This window comes from Girardinichthys multiradiatus, chromosome 6 (assembly GCF_021462225.1).
Source record: "Girardinichthys multiradiatus isolate DD_20200921_A chromosome 6, DD_fGirMul_XY1, whole genome shotgun sequence".
Classification (NCBI taxonomy): Eukaryota; Metazoa; Chordata; class Actinopteri; order Cyprinodontiformes; family Goodeidae; genus Girardinichthys; species Girardinichthys multiradiatus.
The window spans coordinates 13543428-13564313 of NC_061799.1; the positions used below are offsets into that span (position 1 = coordinate 13543428).

The 20886-nt window shown below is 39.7% G+C and overlaps 1 protein-coding gene and 1 long non-coding RNA gene across 3 annotated transcripts; one reads left to right on the forward strand and one right to left on the reverse strand.

Annotated features, from left to right (window-relative positions):
* Positions 1-857: 857 nt before the first annotated feature.
* klf17 (Kruppel-like factor 17) lies at positions 858-4183 on the reverse strand. The gene is made up of 4 exons (XM_047368696.1): positions 4166-4183; positions 3296-3370; positions 2119-3205; positions 858-1910 (listed from the first exon to the last, which is right to left on the reverse strand). Exons 2-4 carry the CDS (start codon positions 3359-3361, stop codon positions 1735-1737), a joined length of 1329 nt encoding a protein of 442 aa, XP_047224652.1. The 5' UTR covers positions 3362-3370; positions 4166-4183; the 3' UTR covers positions 858-1734.
* Positions 4184-13207: 9024 nt separating this feature from the next.
* On the forward strand, positions 13208-20019 carry LOC124869450. Of its 2 annotated transcripts, none has more exons than XR_007038586.1 (2): positions 13208-16006; positions 17902-20019. It is a non-coding gene; the product is annotated as an uncharacterized LOC124869450 (long non-coding RNA). The 2 variants fall into 2 exon arrangements; XR_007038587.1 differs by having other exon boundaries at positions 13208-15973.
* Positions 20020-20886: the final 867 nt, after the last annotated feature.

Below are 20886 nucleotides of genomic sequence, written 5' to 3' on the forward strand. Positions count from 1 at the left end.
CCAATATGGCTGCTGTTTGCTTAAAACACAAGGAAAGGTGCTGTCGTAGTTTATCAGCACTTCTGGCAATTTGCATCTCATTCCATTAATGGGCAGGTTTCATAAAAACACGTTTCTATTACCTTGTATTACCAATAAAGGTTATCCTAGTCATTGATTGGAACATTAAACAATTTCTACTGGTTCTCCATTGTCATACCATGATAGAGTTAGGTTAGATGTTATTCCAAAATTCAAGTTCTGACTTCAGAGGTACATACAATGCAGCATTAACAGAACTTTGTCCTGGTTTTGCTGTGGTGGGCTTCTGTTTCTGCTGGAAGGGTTCTTGAAATACTCTTCACTGCATTCCCCTGAGGACTAGTACGTGTTAAAAACAAAGATCAATGTGCTTAAAGTACTATTCATATGGCTGATTTGGTTCTGTTGTTCTAGCCTACAGCTAATTTGCTTCTTGTTAGCTTGTAAACAGTTAATACCACAATTTCTTCTGAGTCCTAATAAAGACAGCCATTGTACCACCAGTGGTTCTTGTACCACTGTTTGAGAACCACATAACAATACTTGTATAATATAACCTTATCACTAGTGACTTTACAATATTTAAATATTGTATAGTGATATATTTTGTCTTCAATAGAAACAGAATGAAGCTGAATAGTTTGTTCATTTTATCTTTAAAAAGGGCTTATAGTATTAGTTTATTTAATAATGTTTCTGAAACCTTAATTTGATTAAAAAAAGAACACATTCTTAAATTATAATTCTGGAGCAATCACAGATTGAAAGAAAGATTTTCATTTATTATGAGGAAAATATCAGGAGTATTAAATAAACTAATGAGCAATGACAAGAGCTTGTTTATTGTAAAAGTATTTTATTTTAGAGCCCTTGAGAACATACAAAACAGTTGCATTCCATCAGAAGTACACTTAAGCAAGCTTACATTTTAGTTTCAAGTAAAGCCGTTTAACCAGTGATTACAGTGGATACTTCATTCTTAGACAGTCACTCAACATTCAAATTCATATTCCTGACTGTAGTCCTGATAAAATGAGCAGTATGTAGACAAGCTGAGGGAAGATGTGTCTGTTAGTTCTAAAAGACTAGCTTAGTACCTGAATTAGCTCTTTTTGATTAGGTGAACCTTCAAAAAGACAAATAATAACTGCAGTCCGGTCCCACAATGCGAGGCAAGGCTATGACATCTTTTATGTTCAGGAAAAAAAAAAACGTACAAATTGTCATGGCAACCTTGACCTTATTTTAGTATATTCTTAAAAACACACAATGAGAAAAACATATATACTGATGTACAATTCTGGGTCCTGCCCACAGTGAGTGAATAAAGCAGTCTGGTTAAGATACTCAACAACGTATCAATAACTTATTACAAAGGCAGATGGAAGAAAAGAGTTAAATACTAAACTACTATAACTTAGCCAGTGTTTGTCATTTTATACAAAAATATACAAAAACCATCAGAGGCACTTGATTTGGTGGAAAATGAGGCACTTGTGGAAAATAAAAACACAATCTCCACCTTTTCGCACTTTGGATTTCCTTTTAAAGTACTTAAGGATTGCAGGCCGGCATGCCCATAAATGTGAACGCTTTATTACATTCATATAGAGCAGTTCAATTAAGAGGTGACCACCTGATGCGTCACTGGAAATGCTGACAGTGATCCCGTTGGGTAGGGGGGACAAAAACCGTCCATGAGTTAAGAGTGACCTACATGTGCCTCTTCATGTGGAGAGCCAGGTGGTCCGAGCGGGAGAAGGCACGCTCACACAGGTGACACTGAAAAGGTCTGTGCCCAGTGTGCTTCCTGAAGTGCCGAGTGAGCTCGTCAGATCGGGCGAACTTCCAGCCACAGCCTTCCCAGTTGCAGTGGTAGGGCTTTTCACCTGGGAACACAAAGTGAAAAGTTAGGGATGTAGTGCAGGATTACGCTGTGGCGAGCAGGGGTGCCAACTAGAGGGGCCCAGAGGGTGACAATGGCATTTGTGTGCTCCCCAACTGGCCCATTCTTTTCTAGTGGCACCCCAGCTGCAAAAACAACAAAACAAAAAAATGCAGATGAAAAGAAAACAAATGTTTTTTAAGTTATCTCACCTGTGTGCGTTCTCATGTGCGCCTTAAGATGGGAGCTCTTGGTGTATGTTTTCCCGCAGCCGGGGAACTCGCAGTTGTGCGTGGCGGCGCGTTTTCTGGTCCAAGACTTGCGGCCTCGCTTCTGCTTAACGCCCCCGGCCTCGTCGTGCGCGTAAAAGTCCAGGAGAGGAGACGAGGGAGGCGTGAGCATCATCCCCTGCAGAGAGGTGGGATGGTGTTGCTGGCAGTGCATGCTGTACTGTCCTTGGAACTGTGGCACACCTCGGTGTGGGTACTGCGGGTGATATGGTGCGTTCATGTACTGGCTTGATAGATGGTTCTGATCAGGATGATGATGATGATGATTATGATGATGATGTGAACTCATAGATGAGTTCATTTGCGCCAATGTGCGTCCCTGAAGCTGAATCGGGTGCGCGCTGAAGCCCTGTACCGCACCTGGAATTGGGGGCTGATGCGTAAAAGCTGCTGTACGCATCTGGTGTTTGTCATACACTTCTCCCACAAAGGTTCCAGCAGTAATCATACATGACTGAACCCCGGGCTCGGTTTTAATTTTATATCCAAGCGGGGATGGAGATGAAGCCGCTTGAGGGTGAGAAGGACAATTTAAAGCCCGCAGTTCTGTGAACTCGCAGTTATCCCTCGCCTTGCCTGTCCTCTCCAGAGCGTCTTCCTCTGTATAACTCATCTCAGGCGTGAGAAGCTCCGCCATCAGGCTGCGGACAGGGTTCGACTCCGCGAAGCTGCTGACGACGCCCTGATAGCCCTGTGCGGCCAGGTGAGAAGGAGGATGATCGGCGCAGTCTGGCAGAGAACCGCCGCCACAGCTTTCCGGCGACTCCGGCAGGGGGTACCCGCACTGCTGCTGCTGCTGCGAGGGAGACACGTCCCCTCTGTCGTTGTTTCCAGCAGAAGTGCAGATGGTGTTAGACAGGATGAACTCAAGGTCCAGAAACTTCCCGAGCTCGTCTTCATCTTTGTGGGGCGCAGAAGGAGAGTGAACGATGCTGAAGTCAACCTCAATGCGCGGACTCCCTGCGCCACCTGTTGCAACGCTCCGCACCCATTCATCCATATTGCAAAGCTGAAAATAAATGCAAAAATTAAAGCTCAAGCCAGGAAAACAAATGCTAAGATGGCAATAAAGGAATACATTAAAAGACAATTTACTTACATTATCCACCGCTTTGAAATTTGGGAACGATGTCAAGGCAGGCATCAGTGCCTCAGCCACAGCCATGCTGGCAGTCTGCGTATAAACAAATCAATACAAATTCAAGACTTCAAAGTCTCTATGCACATACAGCGCACGTTTCGATTGCGCCGACAGCTTACGAGCGCTCCAGGAATCAGAATGTGAGTATCAACACTGCAGACTGACTTTTATACAGCTGCCTTACTCAGAGTGGGAGGTGTCTCCTCTGCTGCACTAATCGCAAGCACGGCCCCCTGCAGTTAAAAAATTCACTGGAATTCCGTGAGCAGGTGAGATCAAAATGCGTGGAGTAATAAAAGAGAACAATCTGCAGTTGGTTTAATCGGAACGTGTTTAAACGAAACAAAGAATTGGAATTAATTGCAGTAGCTGAAGCACATTTACAACCAATGACTCAGGATACATGTCCCCAAAGGCGTTGGCTCATCTATATTCGCGTGTTGGTTTCGTTGGCATTAAAACCTGACATTCCCCTATGGCAGTAGCAGAGGTCGACTCCTAATCTGAACACTGATTTAAAATGCAGTTCGCTTACCATGTCAAGAACCTTAAAGCTTACAAGCCTTATTTATTTTAAAATATGACACAATTATTGGCATATTTAGTGTAAAGGATGGCATATTTTTTTGGGTAAGTAAAAATGACGTGAGTTCACTCCCCCGCCCAAGTTAACAGTATGTAACATTTTAAAAGCCCCCATTAGTTTCGTCCCGGCCACTTCAAACAGAAACACATCATTAATTAATTCCGAAATCATCCCTGCCTGTTCAAGACAAACAAAAACGTGTGAAGCAGACCCCCCCCTCCCCGCACCCCCGGGGGAACAACCTGTTAATCCGGAGTAGACAAAAGACTGGCCGACATGTTCCCTTAATGACACCCCTCCTTCCCCACTCCCCAATAGCCCTCTCCACCACCTTTCATTCGACCACAGGCACGTATGCACCCTGCAGCCATTCCTTTGGTAATGCATAGGTGGATATATATATATATATATATATATATATATATATATATATATAGCGCAAATCCCCTACAGGGCGTCAAAGCCAAGCAAACATTGCTTTGGCTCTCCCTCCTATGTCCTCCTGCAAGCCTTGTGAGCAGCAGCCTCCTGCAGCTCCCTGCTTTTATACTCCGTTATTTTTGACCTGCTGTGCTTACGCAAAACAAATTCCGGTTCAGCCTACGAGCCAAGTGGAAATGGACTCTGTTTCCTGGGGAAAAACTTTACACTCACTTCCTGTACTTTCACTCCGCAGTCACATCCAGACCAGTTTAAGGATACAGATGGAGCTACTTTTGGTCTTTTGCCCAAACACTAACTGTACCCTCATGGCAGTACAGTAAACTGTGCATGTAAGTTTAATTTGGACTTACAGTAAAAAAAAGGAAAATTACATTTCTGGCCCCACTCTAAATGGCCTATCAGAGAAAAATGAAAAGTAACTATTTAGAAAAAAAAGTCAAAGTCCTTAAAATTTGATATTACTACAACTGCAGCTTAGAGAAGAATGTCATCCATCTTGTCTCAAAGGTGTTATCAAACTGAGCTTGTGTAAAATAACAGCTCACCAAGAATAATGACAGACAGATAAAGAGTTGCCCTAAGCTCAGGTTTCTCTTTTGTGACTTTTCTTCTGAAAAAGCGTCTCCCAGCTTGTGTTTTCCAAACACAATTACCTGAGATTACAGTTGTGAGCAGATGAACATACAGAAACAAGGCTTGTCAGCTCATACACAAAATGTTACCATACAAACCCTAACCATTTCAATGTTTGTATTTTCAATTACGCAAAAGTTTTATTCACAAAGGGCCTTTTACAGCCTTTGTATATTTTTGCCATAATGAAAAAAACGCTTCTGTTAAAATTTTGTTAACTTGTAACTAAAACTCTGTTGAAAGCAGTCATATGAATGAATGTAATTTATTATAGTTATGTTTTTGAAGCTAAAGCTAACACGTTGCTAGCTAAACTTTCATGCTATTTCTAGCTAAAAAGGCAAAAAGGTGCTACTTTTAGTCCAAAATGCATAGTGTCTATTTTTGTGTTACTTTAGGCTAAAAAGGCTAAAACCTGCTACTTTTAGATAATAAAGCTATAGCCTTTGTATTTCTTTTTATATTGTAAAACATGATTGGTTCTTTCATTTTGAAAAAAGCTTTGCTTTCTAACTAAAAGTGGGTTTAAGCAAATAAAATTATAAAACGCTAACCAGATCTTTAAATGTTGATTTTGTAGATAAAACCTAAACATAATTAACTAAATGTTTATGCTTCTTCTAGCTAATAGGGTAAAATTTGTTACATTGTAGATTGTAATAGTTGTTACTTTAACCATAAAGCTTGAAGGTTTCTGCTTTCAGTCAAAAATGGTAAAAGCTGGCACATTTGCTGAAAATGCTAAAATTTGTAACTGCTAGCTTGAAAGGCTAAAAGCTAAGACCTTTAGTTGAAAATGTTAGAAGTTGCTACTTAGATTTTAAAAAGCCAGAAACACTAAAAGTTGCTGCTTTTAGAAAAAAAAAAGCTAAAATTGCTAGTCACACATTTTTTCTAACAGCAAATGAAAGCAGTTAGCTAAAAGGATATTTCAAAACATATTAGGTTTTGGATGAGTGTTCAATTCACTTTTAACAGTTTATGTAGCTAGCCAAAAGTGAAGTAAAAATGTTGGAGTGGACAGCTTAGTGGAAAAATACTGAGACATAAAGGCTACTGAGGAAATGGTAGGGTAAATGCTGATTTTTTTTTTTTAAACTTGCTTTTTTCATCCAGATGTGTTTCTCTCAGTTTATGACACATGCTTCCACAGATACCCGTTGTTGTTTTTTAAGTGTGTGTGTCTGAGTGAGTGAGTGAGTGAGTGAGTGAGTGAGTGAGTGAGAGCATGTGTATACATTCCTTTCAAAAGATCAAAACAACCAGCCAAGAACAATTTGTTAAGCAGAATACGGGGACGCACACAGACAAACACAAACACCAATAGTAATTACTCTCCATCACCCGCAAAGAGTGGGGAAACCCAGTTGTTATCTTGGATAAATATGCTGCCGAGCATGGCATGAAAAAGCAACAAAATGATTAGAGAGGGGGAAAAAGAGAGTGCGACAACAGCAAGGAGACAGACTAGCTACCTTCTAGAAAGATATCAACAAGACATGGAGGGGTGGGAGACAGGAAATAGGAACAAACTGAGGAGAAGCATGGGAAAGAGAAATAATGAAAGCAACGATTTATGGTGCTGTAATCTTTTACTCTGCTTTCTTGAGGCCAGAGTTAGATGGCTGTTGGGTTCAACAGTCACTGTCTAGGCAAGGAAAAGGTCTTTGTGTCTGGAAACCGAGACAAGAAAAACATAAAAGACAAAAACAAAAATGTAATGACCTGATATATCATGTAACCATCTGGGATATAAAAAGGTTTATTTTGGATCCCTGTGGCGCCATTGTTTAGCACAATCAAACACTAATGAAATTATTAGCAATTAACAGGATCACATGCAATTAGGAGCTTGAACAATGCTGATGACCTCCTGAATAGATATGACTGTTTACACAGAATCAAAAGTTTATGTTACTGTTCCAACCAGTCATTTTGCTATCATCAACTCAAGTAAAAGTTTCAGGAGGTTTTTGTGAAAACAAAAAAATGATTTGTAGTTATTTACACCTCCAGATGTAATCTTGTCAATAAGTAATGACTCACATATTTTCTCATTTATTTAAGATAAGATAAGTTACACTTTCAGAAACAATTTACATCTCGGATTCTGATGAATTTGTAAGTGCATAAAATCTTTTGTGCAGTCTTGAATGTATGGAGTTTCTCATAAGTCTGCACAACCCCTGTTAAAATGCCTTTTGTGTTTTCTGTATAAAATTGAAACAGTGATGAATAATTTCAAAACTGTTTCCACATAGGAGTCTTTTTGAAAGGAAAAAAATTTAAAGAATGTCCAATAACCCTGTTTCAACAGTGTGTAAACACGTTTGGCCCTTTTCCATTACTACCTTCATGGTTTGACTCAACTCTGCACCGTTTTGAGTTGTTTTCCAATACAATTTAATACCACTGCAATGTGGGTGGGTTTGTGATAGTAAGGTGCTCCAGAGTTTAAAAAGTAACATGACATGTTTTGTATGCGACACAAACACAACGCAACATGGAGGACAAGGAAGCAATGTTTAACCTGCTGCTCAGTCTATTGCTTTTTGTCAGACTCAAAGTAGAAGACGAGAATCAGAAATGGCTGCGGGTGAAAAGATGGAACACTTGGATAAGTAAAGGATATTATGGGAAGCAACAAAGCATTCTCAAGCCAAAGGATATAAGCTAGACAACGTATGAGAACAAGCTAGTGGTATCTAATGCTAGCTTGCTATAGTGCTCATTTGCACATTAAGCCTAGAATACAACTGTGGTTTAAGACAGTTATTGTAATATGTATACTGTGTGTTTTACCAATGGCTGTCCTTTTGCAAATTTAGCACTGCCAACTGTCAGTCTGGATGTTTAACTGAGCCTCCCAGTGGTGAGGTGTTATTGTTCCCGGTTACATGAACGCACAGTGGTTGCAGAACTTCAGGATGTCTAAACAAATATTTAGCTTCCTGTGCAACAAACTGCATCCGACTCTGGAGCTACAAGCTTTGACTTTCAGTGAATGTGTACCCTTAAGGAAGAAGAGAGGTGCAATTGCACTGTGGAAGCCAGCTACCAGCTCAGAGTGCAGGAGTATTGGACACCTTTTTGGAGTCATCACAACTGTGTGCAGATGTGTGCAAGAGTTTAGTGCTGCTGCAGATATAAAAATATTCTTGTTGATCCCAGGCCCGAGCCCAAACAAGTATAATTGCATATCAATATGAATTATGACAAAAAACTTTGGTATCTTTTTGTATTTTTTCTTTTGTTTTGTACATATGGCTTTATGACAAATGGAATTCTGAAATAACAAAAAGCTAAGAATGATCCAATAGTAGAAAAAATCACTTTTGATTTTTTGTGATTTGGTCAACAGAATTATGAACCATGAATGAGTCAACTAAGATAAATTAAATTCCATTAAAAACTAGCCCAGTATCAGAAAATGCAGATGCTAGTATGTCACAAAATTCCACAATATAAAAGTATTATCACTACAGGATATGTTCTTTTCTGCACTGGCACATTACAGGGGTTGGACAATGAAACTGAAACACCTGGTTTTAGACCACAATAATTTATTAGTATGGTGTAGGGCTTCCTTTTGCGGCCAATACAGCGTCAATTCGTCTTGGGAATGCCATATACAAGTCCTGCACAGTGGTCAGAGGGATGTTAAGCCATTCTTCTTGCAGGATAGTGGCCAGGTCACTACGTGATACTGGTGGAGGAAAACGTTTCCTGACTCGCTCCTCCAAAACACCCCAAAGTGGCTCAATAATATTTAGATCTGGTGACTGTGCAGGCCATGGGAGTTGTTCAACTTCACTTTCATGTTCATCAAACCAATCTTTCACCAGTCTTGCTGTGTGTATTGGTGCATTGTCATCCTGATACACGGCACCGGCTTCAGGATACAATGTTTGAACCATTGGATGCACATGGTCCTCAAGAATGGTTCGGTAGTCCTTGGCAGTGACGCGCCCATCTAGCACAAGTATTGGGCCAAGGGAATGCCATGATATGGCAGCCCAAATCATCACTGATCCACCCTCATGCGTCACTCTGGGCATGCAACAGTCTGGGTGGTACGCTTCTTTGGAGCTTTGGTACGCTTCTTTGGTGGCTTCTTCACACCGTAACTCTCCCGGATGTGGGGAAAACAGTAAAGGTGGACTCATCAGAGAACAATACATGTTTCACATTGTCCACAGCCCAAGATTTGCGCTCCTTGCACCATTGAAACTGACGTTTGGCATTGGCATGAGTGTCCAAAGGTTTGGCTATAGCAGCCCGGCAGTGTATATTGACCCTGTGGAGCTCCCGACGGCCAGTTCTGGTGGAAACAGGAGAGTTGAGGTGTACATTTAATTCTGCCGTGATTTGGGTAGCCGTGGTTTTATGTTTTTTGGATACAATCCAGGTTAGCACCCGAACATCCCTTTCAGACAGCTTCCTCTTGCGTCCACAGTTAATCCTGTTGGATGTGGTTCATCCTTCTTGGTGGTATGCTGACATTACCCTGGATACCGTGGCTCTTGATACATCACAAAGACTTGCTGTCTAGGACACAGATGCGCCAGCAAGACGTGCACCAACAATTTGTCCTCTTTTGAACTCTGGTATGTCACCCATAATGTTGTGTGCATTTCAATATTTTGAGCAAAACTGTGCTCTTACCCTGCTAATTGAACCTTCACACTCTGCTCTTACTGGTGCAATGTGCAATCAATGAAGACTGGCTACCAGGCTGGTCCAATTTAGCCATGAAACCTCCCACACTAAAATGACAGGTGTTTCAGTTTCATTGTCCAACCCCTGTACATACAAACATTTGACTGTGATACAGTGTACTGAACTTCTTGCTTTTGCTGAAAACACTTTTACCTTAAATGGCTCGACCAACCAGTGTTAGCCTCTTCTGTTAGACTGGACAAGTTAAACCAACACAGCAAATGACCCCCTACATTAGGGTGCCTTTCTTCTGCAAGGACAGGGAAGAGTTGATGGGAAGATGAATGAAGATAAATATAGGGAAATGCTGGAGGAAAACCTGTAAGAGGAAGCAAGCAACTTGAGACTAGGGTGGGGGTTCACCTTCCACCTGGACAACAGGCCCAAAAATACAGCCAGAGCAATAATGAAGAGTGTTAGATCATAGCATATCCATATGTTAGAATTGCCCAGTCAAAGTTCAGTACTAAATCCAGTTGAGAATCTTTGCAAAGAGTTGAAAATTAATGTTGACGGACACCTTCCATCCAGGGCTTCAGCTATTTTCTAAAGAAGAATGGGGAATAATTTGTTCCCCAATGTGCAAATCTGGGGAAAAATGTAGAATTCAATTCTGACAACATAAAATAGGCTAAAAGGTCTATAAAAGTAACACATTTTGCTCCTGTCTAAAGAAATTAGGGAAAATATGAGAAGTTCATTTACATACGTTAGTCTGGAAAGGGTTACAAAGCCATTTTAATAGCTTAGGACTAGTCACAGTTGGAGTCGTTGTCCATGAATGGAGAAAACCTGAGCACTGGCGACTTCAAGCACACACTGATCAACTCATGCAGAATATCTAAAATGTACCCAGAACACATCTAAAGCACTGCAGGCCTCCCTTCGCTAAGTTCAGGTCAAGGATCACGATTCAACCGTAAGAAAGAGACTGTGCAAAATTGTCATCGATGGGTAAGTTACAAAGCAAAAACCACTTAAAACAAAAAAATGGCTTGTCCTACATTTGCTCAAAGCATCTTGATCAAAGACGTTTGGAAACATTGTCTGTGTACTGACAAGACAAAAGTGTAACTTCTTAGATGATCCTGTGACATCTGACACAAAACTACAGCAGCATTTTAGACACAGAACAGCAGACCGTCAGTCAAACATAGGGGTGGTAGTGTGATAGTTTGAGGCTCCTTTGCTTCTTGACCTGGATGTCTTGCTGTATTTGATGAAACCATGAAACATACTCTCCACCAAAACATTTAAAAAAAGAATGCCTGACCATAATGTCTTGACCTTAAGCTGGAGAACTAAAATGCAAACCAAGCCAGCTGGTCCAAATTTGAAAGGCTCCAAACATAAGGTTTTGAAGTGGCGTAGACAAAGTCTGGACATAGAGCTGATTGGGATGCCGTGGGAAGAACTTAAAAAGGTCATTCATGATTAAAAGCTGTCCAATTTGGTTGAATTAAAGCAGTTCTGCAGAGGAGTGGGTCAAAACTTCTTCACAGCGACGTACAACCCCCTCTGCATGTTATCACACATGCTTGAAGGCAGTTGTAGCCATTTGGCAGGCCCATTTACGGGGCAGTTACTTTTTTACATATGGGCCAGTTGCTTGGGATAGCTTTATTCCTTTAATAAATTACATCATCGTTTGAGATGCGTGTTGTATTTACTTAGATTACCTATATCTGAAATTAAATTTTGTTTGATTATCTGAAACATTAAGTGTCACAAAAAAGGCAAAACAGAAGAAACCTTTGAAGGGGCAAATACTTTTTCACAGTGCTATATTACCTAGAGCGTTTTTTTGATTTTGCTCTTGGGCAATAACTGATTGCTCCTTATCCATTTGGGCTGCTCTACTTTGTTTGTCTTTCAGTGGCTAAGCTGTTACCGTCCTGATATTCTATGCTGATATGTGACAAAGGGATAAAATCAAATCCATTGTTGGGGTTTTGTAAAAGGAAAAAAAAACCATATGATGCTTGATATTTTGTCATTTCACTTACAATGGTTCTCATATACTTGCCAGTGTTTACAGTTTCAGTTGTGCTATTTCAGTGTAGTTGGCATTAGACCAAAAAAGAGAAATGCAGCTGAGACTAATTATCCTAGTACATGTTGTGTGAGTACATTGTGTTACCAGGTTCATACCTCATATAGGGCTCAAATGCTTCTGATTTCACTGACTGATTCATCTAGCCTATTCGAATTGAGCAAAGTAATAAGTGCAGCAATAAACCAAAAATCTAATATCTGTGATAGATGTCAAATGACATAGGACTTTCTCCAATACCTAATTTCTTTGCTTTTTATCAGGCCATAGAGAAACTAAAGACACCTGGTGCACAGTGTGGGTGAGTGAGGGGCCAAAGGGTGATGTATTGTGCATAGCATCACGTATTCAGTGTCAGTGTGGTGTCTCAGGGTGCGGTGACGAGTTTGTTTCCAGATGGGGCCACCCATGTCGGCCATAAATCTATGAAGGAAGAGTCTTTTCAAGACTTTCATAGGTTTTTACTCGTTACTGTTTGTTAAATAAAGTTTGAGAAAATATGAACAGTTCTATATCTTTTATTGTTGACTATACAACTATGAGATTGTTGTTCAGCTAACAGGGTTCACACAGATGCTTGAAATCATTGAAAATGCTTGAATTTTAACAAGGTGTTTTCAAGGTTTGGAAAGTGCTTCATTTCTGTATATAGTCCTTTAAAGTGCTTGATATTGCAACTGTACTGTTTTGTAATTAAGAGTACTCCAACAGTTTGATTAAAAACCTCAATTTGACATTTTTATGGTAAATACACAAAATAGAGAGCTATCAGTTTGCCTTTGATAAATTGTCAGAAAGCCTCGCTGCCACTCAAAGAGGGTTTGCTCCTTTTCATAATACCAGCATGTGAGTAGTAAATGGTAAATGGTAAATGAACTGAATTTATATAGCGCCTTTCCAGTCATACAGACCGCTCAAAGTGCTTTACACTAGAGCCACATTCACCCAATCGCACTCACTAACGCTCACACATTCATACACCGATACGCAGATCGGTAGGCAACTTGAGGTTAAGTTTGCTCCTTTTCGTAATACTGGCATGTGAGTAGTAGACTTCACCTGATAAAAAGACCACTGGCCCAGTGGCGTACTCTGGCATAGCTATGAAGCAGACCTACTTTGAGCAGTGTTATGGAAAATTTTAGTGCCTTGCTTTCTTTGCTCCTTGATACTCTACAGGAACTGACAAAAGTATTAGAACCCCTCAGTGTTTTTCCATTCTTCTCTTATTTAGTCTTAGATTAATGGTTTCTCAGCCTTCTGCTGGCAGCTGTGTGAGATAATATGTATGCCACACTGTTAAGATTATGTCTAGGACAACAGGTTTCTCGCTCTGTTTCTCTCTCTCTCTGGGTCTCATGAGAGTTACCTTGAAAACTGTTGTAGCTTATAAGGAGAACCTTTGCTTTGTCTAGGCAGAACGATTTGGCAGCACTACTGAGCGCATCTCCAATGCTGTAAAAAAATCCTTCTCTCTTGCAAGATTATAATAAAGCTGATTCTGAGTGACAATCATCGGTCTCTGTCTTGGTAAAATCAAATTTTTCTACAACAAATGGCGACGAGGATGGGATTCCTTGACTGGGTTTTTCTGAGGACATCGGCAGGAGTGTCTGATCAACCTGGGAAGAGCTTCCCTACCTCAAACCCTTTTAGTGTTAAGGGGTGGAAGACTGCTGACTCGGTGTTCTTGGAGACTCAAGACTGGAATCCAAAAGAACCAATTTTTTTTTTCTTCCAGAGACGGTGAGAAACAATGAATCAGCATAATTTTATTAATTATCATCAATATTAATTTGCTTAGTAGTTTGATAATTATTACCAAAGGCTTATAAATTAAATTGCAAACTATAAAAAAATAGTAGGAACAGAGAAAATAATAAAAGGGTTAATAATAATAAGGACTTCTTAAATTTTAACTAAAAGGTTAAAACTAACAGTTTTCTAATGGGGACAAAGGGGATCTGGGATTTTTCCCGCCTTGGAACAGGAGCGAGGTGTACGGACCTCACTGGCGTGGTTGATGCCACACTGCGCCCGGGTGAACAGTACTTCACCAGTAGAGTCCCTTCCCTGTACGGTTGAGTGAGGCTCCCCTAACCAGTAAGTTAGGGAGAAGGCGATTAGGGTGCCAGAAAGCTCTAAACTCTTGTGGAGATGTCTGCAGGTTTTAAAGGAACATTTCCCCCATTACCAGTAAGTAAGGGGTGTGGCAAGGTTGTCAGTATGGGACAGCGGTTCAGTTCTAAGGGATTACCTCCTCCTCCCCAGGGAGAAACGTGTAAAAATATGGACCACAACGCACAAAGTGCATCAATATATGGCTTAAAACTTTTGCAGCTCTACAATATTAAAAAGGACTGAGGAAGCAACAAAAGAGAAAAAATAGGACAAAAAAAGACAATGGATGACAGGTATGTAAAAACTAACTGACTGACTGACAATGCTTCTGTTTGTGCAAAATCTGAACCATGTACTAAACCTTTTTCTCTGCCTCTTACACACATACACATACACATGGGAATTTGAGCGCTCCCTGGACATTAGACACCTGCCCTCCCCACGGCTCCACTCCACCAGAGACGCTTCTTCAGCGTGACCTGAAAAGGAGAGGACCTGCCTGCTGCAGATGACAGCGTGAGAGTTTCCACCAGAACAAAACTTAGAAGAAATCTGGTAAAAAACCCAAAACCCACTGAGATGGGCAACAATCTATGCTGTTTGCCAGAGCCAGAAGAGCGTTACACTGGACTCATCTTGAGAGCACATCTTATGAAGACAGAGGAGAAACAGGCTGGAGCAAAGTTTTTCCTCCCTTCTGAAGAAGTTAAAGTGGACAAGGAAAGGGCAAATGTCCACCAACAGGCCAAGGGAGGGCCTGGGTTTTTGGACTGATAGGGGACTGTATGCCACAACAGTCCGACTCTGGAGCGGTTAAGAAACTGAGGGGGGTAACGTACAAACACACACACATTTGCAAATATCTTTTCTGTTTTTCTGCAAGGAAGAAAGCTTATTAATTGCTGTTGATGGGGTTTTGACGTTGACAGATGTAACAAGAGGTTAAATGTTATAAAGTAATTGTTTTAGAGAAACAAGTTCTCTCTCTCATCATGGTAGATTCAGGGTCAAATATTGCTACTAAAAGTCCTTAAAAGAAAGAGGAATTTTTAAGCCCCTCCAAAACTCAGCTGTAACCATGTGTTTTCTATGTCAGCCTCAGGACAGATCCCACGGAGGAGCATTTTAAAGTCCATCGCATGTGTAACACTTGATGGACTCTCCTTCAGGCATTGTGTCCTGTTGTCAGAGTGTACCCTGTAAATCTAACAGGTAGAGACCTCTGAGAATAGGGTTAGTTTTACTGCAGAGTGTCTCCATACAGTCTGACACAGTACTTCCAGTGGGGTACGGCTTTGGCCACAAGCGTTAACTGAAGCTTGAATGGATGGTGCAAATTCATTATTTTCACAGCAGCTGCTGGGAAGAGGTTAAATTAGCTGATTTTTCCACTCTTCTGATTTTATGAAGCCTGCTGACTTACACTGTACCTCATATTTGGTCCTGACAAAACTATGAAAAGCTTTGTCTGCATTTTCTCCTCTGGGAAAAGAAAGAAAATCTAATCACTTCTGTGTTGCATTGGAACGTAGACACACTTGTTATTTTCTCTAACACCCCACCAGCAAAATGTTTCAGAGTAATGGATTCAGTTAAACACATCTTCCCTGGCAAAAACCTGTAAGATGAGAATGGAAAGATGTAGTTTTGATTCTGAAGGTAAGAAAGAATCTAATTGGACAAGTGGTACCACAAAAACTCTAATATCATGTTCTCTAAAGACTCTGCTTAGAAAGGCCTTCTTCCAGAGACTGTGGAACTATTTCCCACCACAGTACTAGATTTTGAAGTATGCTTTTCCTTTAATCCAAAACAGATCTGTGTTGTTTTATTATAATGTCTGAAGCTCCTTATGAACTATGGGTTAAAAGAAAATATGACTTGGAGCTAATTTAGAGCTGTGAGCTAGTGATTAAAACTCCTAAATCTGTTATTGTTGATGCCAGAAATAATAAACCCTTTAGTCTGAAAATATTTAAGGTATTTAATCCATTTTCTTTAATCTCTGCAGAAAGCTGGCATCAGTGGTCCTCAACCTGTGGTTCCTGGACGCCTGAGGCCCGTGAGCCATAGATTGTGGGTCAGTGAAGAAAATTTTAATAAATCAATAAAGGTATGCCATTTAACTGAACAGAGTACATAAAAAAAATAAATAAATACTACACTTATTAAATAAAAGATCTAAGCCAATGATGGGTTCTGGCTTTAAAGTCTATCAATATTCAAATTAGGTTTCTACTCTGGGGAACACAGATTGAGGCTGAAAGTTGTTTTGGAGCCAGGACTAGGATTCAGGAAATTAAAACTCATAGTGAGTAAAGTCCTTTATAACAGAATAAAGGCAGAAGTAATTAGGGTTCAGGATTTAAAATCCTAGGAAAGACCTTTGTGGGGCATAAATCCAGGTAAAATCCTTTATTTTAGGGATAAATAAAGGCCCCTCTTTTAACATTAAAGAGGAAGAGCGGCTCAAACTCCAGTCTCCTCCCCAGGGAGAAATGTTTGATTTCATGACAACTTGGATGAGTTTGAAAATGTTCAAATAAAGGTTTCATTTTTGGATACTTATAGGGTAAAAGAATAATTAAATCCTTCACTACCTAGGAGTACCAAACACATTTCAAATTAGTACAAAATATATTTTTAAATTAGCATAAAAGATCATTTCAAATTACCAATATTTCAAATAATGGAAGATTTTCTAGCATTTGAATTACAAGAGAGGGGTCCTGAGAATAATTTTCCTCCCCAACTTTCAAAACTTTAATAACCCTGATTTAAAGAAAATGATGTCCAATTATGTCTTCTGAAGCACTATAATGAAATAAAATCTAGTTGGGGATTAAACTTAATTGTTCATTTTTCTGTTTAAGTTTTAACACTGCAGTGTTTGTGTTTGTTTAGTGTCTGGGTATAACCATAAAATGTCAATGCCGGCCTAAAAATAATTGTCTGCATTTAACCTGAGCAGAGAAATTCTGAAATACAGCTGTGATCAAATTAAACTTAACAAAAAGAGAAATTTAACAGCAACTCTCAGACCTATAACTGCTGTCATTACAATGTTTAAAGTATGAAGAATTAGCAAAGAGGAGACTACTGCTGAGCTTCTAAATTATTTGAGATCTCTTTGAATTGTGTGCAATTATCTTTAAACAGGATCCTGATGATTATCAATCAAAGCATCTGGAGATATGCTAAGAAAAACATTTTTGAAAAGAGATTGTTGAAAATTTCTTTACATTCCTGAGGCTTCATGAAGTCACTGAGTAGATTTGACATCATTAAAACATTTATTAAATTTGATATTTACAATTTGATCAGGGAAAAAAAACAAAATTTTTGCCAACTGTGTCTCTGTCTGTGATTTTTGTCTTTGTTTCATAGGAATGAATGTTTTAGCACGTACTGTAACTATGGGGAAGGTTGCTCATATCTCCATTGAGGACTTAGTGACACTGTGAGAAAAGATTACACTTTGTGTTTTGTCTATAAAACTGGTGCCCAGCTCCCCAAGGCCTCATCCTGAGAACCTGTCTGAATGTACGGGGTTAATTCCTCTAAATTAGTCAAAAGATTAATTCTCCTTTGCTGGATATTTTGATAAAGATCCATGTAATTATTAAAGTAGTTTCTGCTTAATGGAAATGGTAAAAATACAAACAAAAGTATTTTAACCTTCAGTAACTGAACCAACTGCTGGAAATAAAGGAGTTCACACTGCAGCAGATCTAAAGTTTGACATTGCCAAGTGATACAGTGGATAAAATGCAGACTCAGAATGGACCAGTCTTACTTATCAAAGTAAATATCCCTATTTGAAGATTTTTGAGCTTTAATATGATGCAAACTGGGTTAAGCACCTGGGGCAATAATGAACCACTGCATTTGAATTTCATGCAAAATAAGGGTAGACAGAATAGTTTATTCTAGAACTGTTGAATGCCACTGAAAACAGCTATTACTGTAGAAGTTTGTCTGCAACCATATATCGAGCCTTCTCTCCAGGTGGAGCTGTCTGCCATTAGCAGGATGCAGTCAGATTACACCAACTGCAGCAAGGGTTATTGGACCAGCCAAGGAAGAGACATCGAAGGTCCAAACGCAAACAGAGTCCATTCCAAGGTGCTGCTGGTGGCTAGAACAGTGGCTGCTTACCACAGACTGTTTCCTAATCCACCAGATGACTCCACTCCTGAGGGACATCGGCCCAAGCCAACGGGCTAGAGCACTAGGCCTGCTCCAACCATCACAGGATGTAAAGAAAGGAGATCACCCCATGAAGGACAACGGCCCACCACAAGCCAAAGAACTGTAAGCTAATCACTGGAGAGTGATTGAAGAGGTGGGTGAAGAAAACAGTTTTTACAATGGGCATAATAATCCTTTCGGCAGCGCAACGTTTGCTTTAAATAAGATCACGGATGAGAAGAAGATGTCTTTTATCTACCTCAAGTCTCCCAAATTCAAGATGTACAGAAGATGGGACATTTTGCATGTTTGTTCTCTGTCTTCATCATTGTTATGTTATGTTGGTTTATTCTTTCCATGTTTCTTTCTTTTTTTTTTTTTAATCAAAGCTTATCAGGTTCGACAGAGCTGTCTCCACATCAGAACAACTGAGACAGGTAACCGTAAAGGTAACCCTAAGAATACCACAGTGGCAGCAAGGATTGACCTCCATGACGTGGTACCCCGCAGAGGTTATGACAGTTGGTTTCAGAATGCAGATGTGTACATTTGTGTCCGCACACCTTGGAGGCTAGCAATTGGAAAATGGTGTCCGGACTGGACTTATGTGTACTGGAATTCAAATCCAAAAGGTTCTGTCAACCCGAACTCTAACTATATTCCACAGGGCCTGCGGCAAGACATCAGTTTGAATAGAGACAAGTCCACCCAACGACCTCACACCACTAGATATGATCCCCTGGTAATAACTGTCAGAGAAATGTGGAAGAATCCCCGGCCTACTGTTAATCATGCAGAACTTAATGAACTTGTTTTGGCTTTAGGAGCTGATGTCTCTGGAAGAGACCCACTGGGATTGTTTCGAATTCAGTTTGTGGATCAACCTAAACCTTCTGATGAAGTTCTAGATAGTACTGGTATTAGCCCTTCTCCTAGCCCAACCACACCTCCTCACGCATTGGTCACTTACTTAAATGTCTCATCACCTGAAGTAATATTGCAGGTTGAAACTGGATTTTCTGACAAAAACACCTGGTTAGAATGGATAACATTTATGCTAAAAGCAATAACATGACAGAGTGTATTTCCTGTTCATCAGCCAGACCACAACTTTTCACTACTCCTGCCTTCCCATTTGGTGTTCCAGATGAGTATAAGTTGGCCAGTCCTATAGTCAATGGGTTTGAATCAATATTTATTTGGATTACTCCTAACAAAAATGTTGATCGCATTAATTATGTCTACTACAATATGCAGCGCTTAGCAAACATCACCAGAGATTAAATGGTCGGCGTAACTGACCAATTGTCCTCCAGTTCTCTTATGTCTTGGCAAACCAGGATGGCTTTAGACATGTCGTTGGCTGAAAAGGGAGGTGTTTGTGCCATGTTTGGTCCTTTATGTTGTACTTTTATTCCAAATAACAGGTCCTGAGGGTTCAGTAACAAGAGCTCTGGATGGATTATGCACCCTGGCTCCCTGGTACCCTGACTCTGGTGCTGATTCTTTGTCTGACTGGTTTACTGCTACCTTTGGTAAATAGAAGGTTTTTATCATTGCAGGTTTGACTTCTTTTGTCACCTTCACAGGTATCCTCATTTGCTGTGCCCTGCCTGCGTACTCTAATTAATAGATTGATTACCTCTAGGTCATATCAGATGCCCTTCCTCAGAGGTGAAGGGAACCCTTGGATTGCTCTGATGAGTCTGAAAGTGACTCTCATGATGATGTATTTTTTTAATAAGTTTCATCAATGTTCAATTTCCATCTGTACACATAATCTTCTTGATTCTAATAATGTAGATGTGTGTCGAACACACACACAGTTGATAATTGGTGAATCATTATTTCATTTTATTATTATTATCTTTTTTATATTTCTTACTTTAATTGATTTTTGAATGTTCTAATTCATTAAATTCTTTGTGTATTCGGTTTATCTGGTCATTCCTTAAAATGTTGTTGATTACATTAATTTCCCCCTACAGAGTTAGTTGATAGGTGTTTTATACACAACGTTTTCCATCTGACAGATCGTTTTTGCCACAGAGAGGTTGACAGTTATGGTAGTTTTGGAAGTTTTAATTTGTGGTTTTTAGTAATTGATTTTATTACTCATTTGGTCCTACAAATTCATACATTTTTATTCATTTTTATTATTATTAATCATCTTTTTGTTCATTTTTTATTACAAATTTTATTGTTAATTTTTATTATTAATCAATTCACTTTTATAATTACATTTTCTTATATTTTCCTTCATAGTCATTCAGTAAAATGTCTTTTATTGTTTTCTTCAGTATTCGATAACATATGAAACAAGTTTCATTATGATCGAAGAGGGTGGATTGTTATGGAAAATTTTAGTGCCTTGCTTTCTTTGCTCCTTGATACTCTACAGGAACTGACAAAAATATTAGAATCCCTCATCGTTGCTCCATTCTTCTCTTATTTAGTCTTAGAGTAATGGTTTCTCAACCTTCTGCTTGCAGCTGTGTGAGATAATATGTATGCCACACTGTTAAGATTATGTCTAGGACAACAGGTTTCTCGCTCTGTTTCTCTCTCTCTCTGGGTCTCATGAGAGTTACCTTGAAAACTTTTGTAGCTTATAAGGAGAACCTTTGCTTTGTCTAGGCAGAATGATTTGGCAGCACGACTGAGTGCATCTCCAATGTTGTAAAAAAATCCTTCTCTCTTGCAAGATTATAATAAAGCTGATTCTGAGTGACAATCATCGGTCTCTGTCTTGGTAAAAACAAATTTTTCTACAACAGCAGATAACTATATATTTGCTAGTCA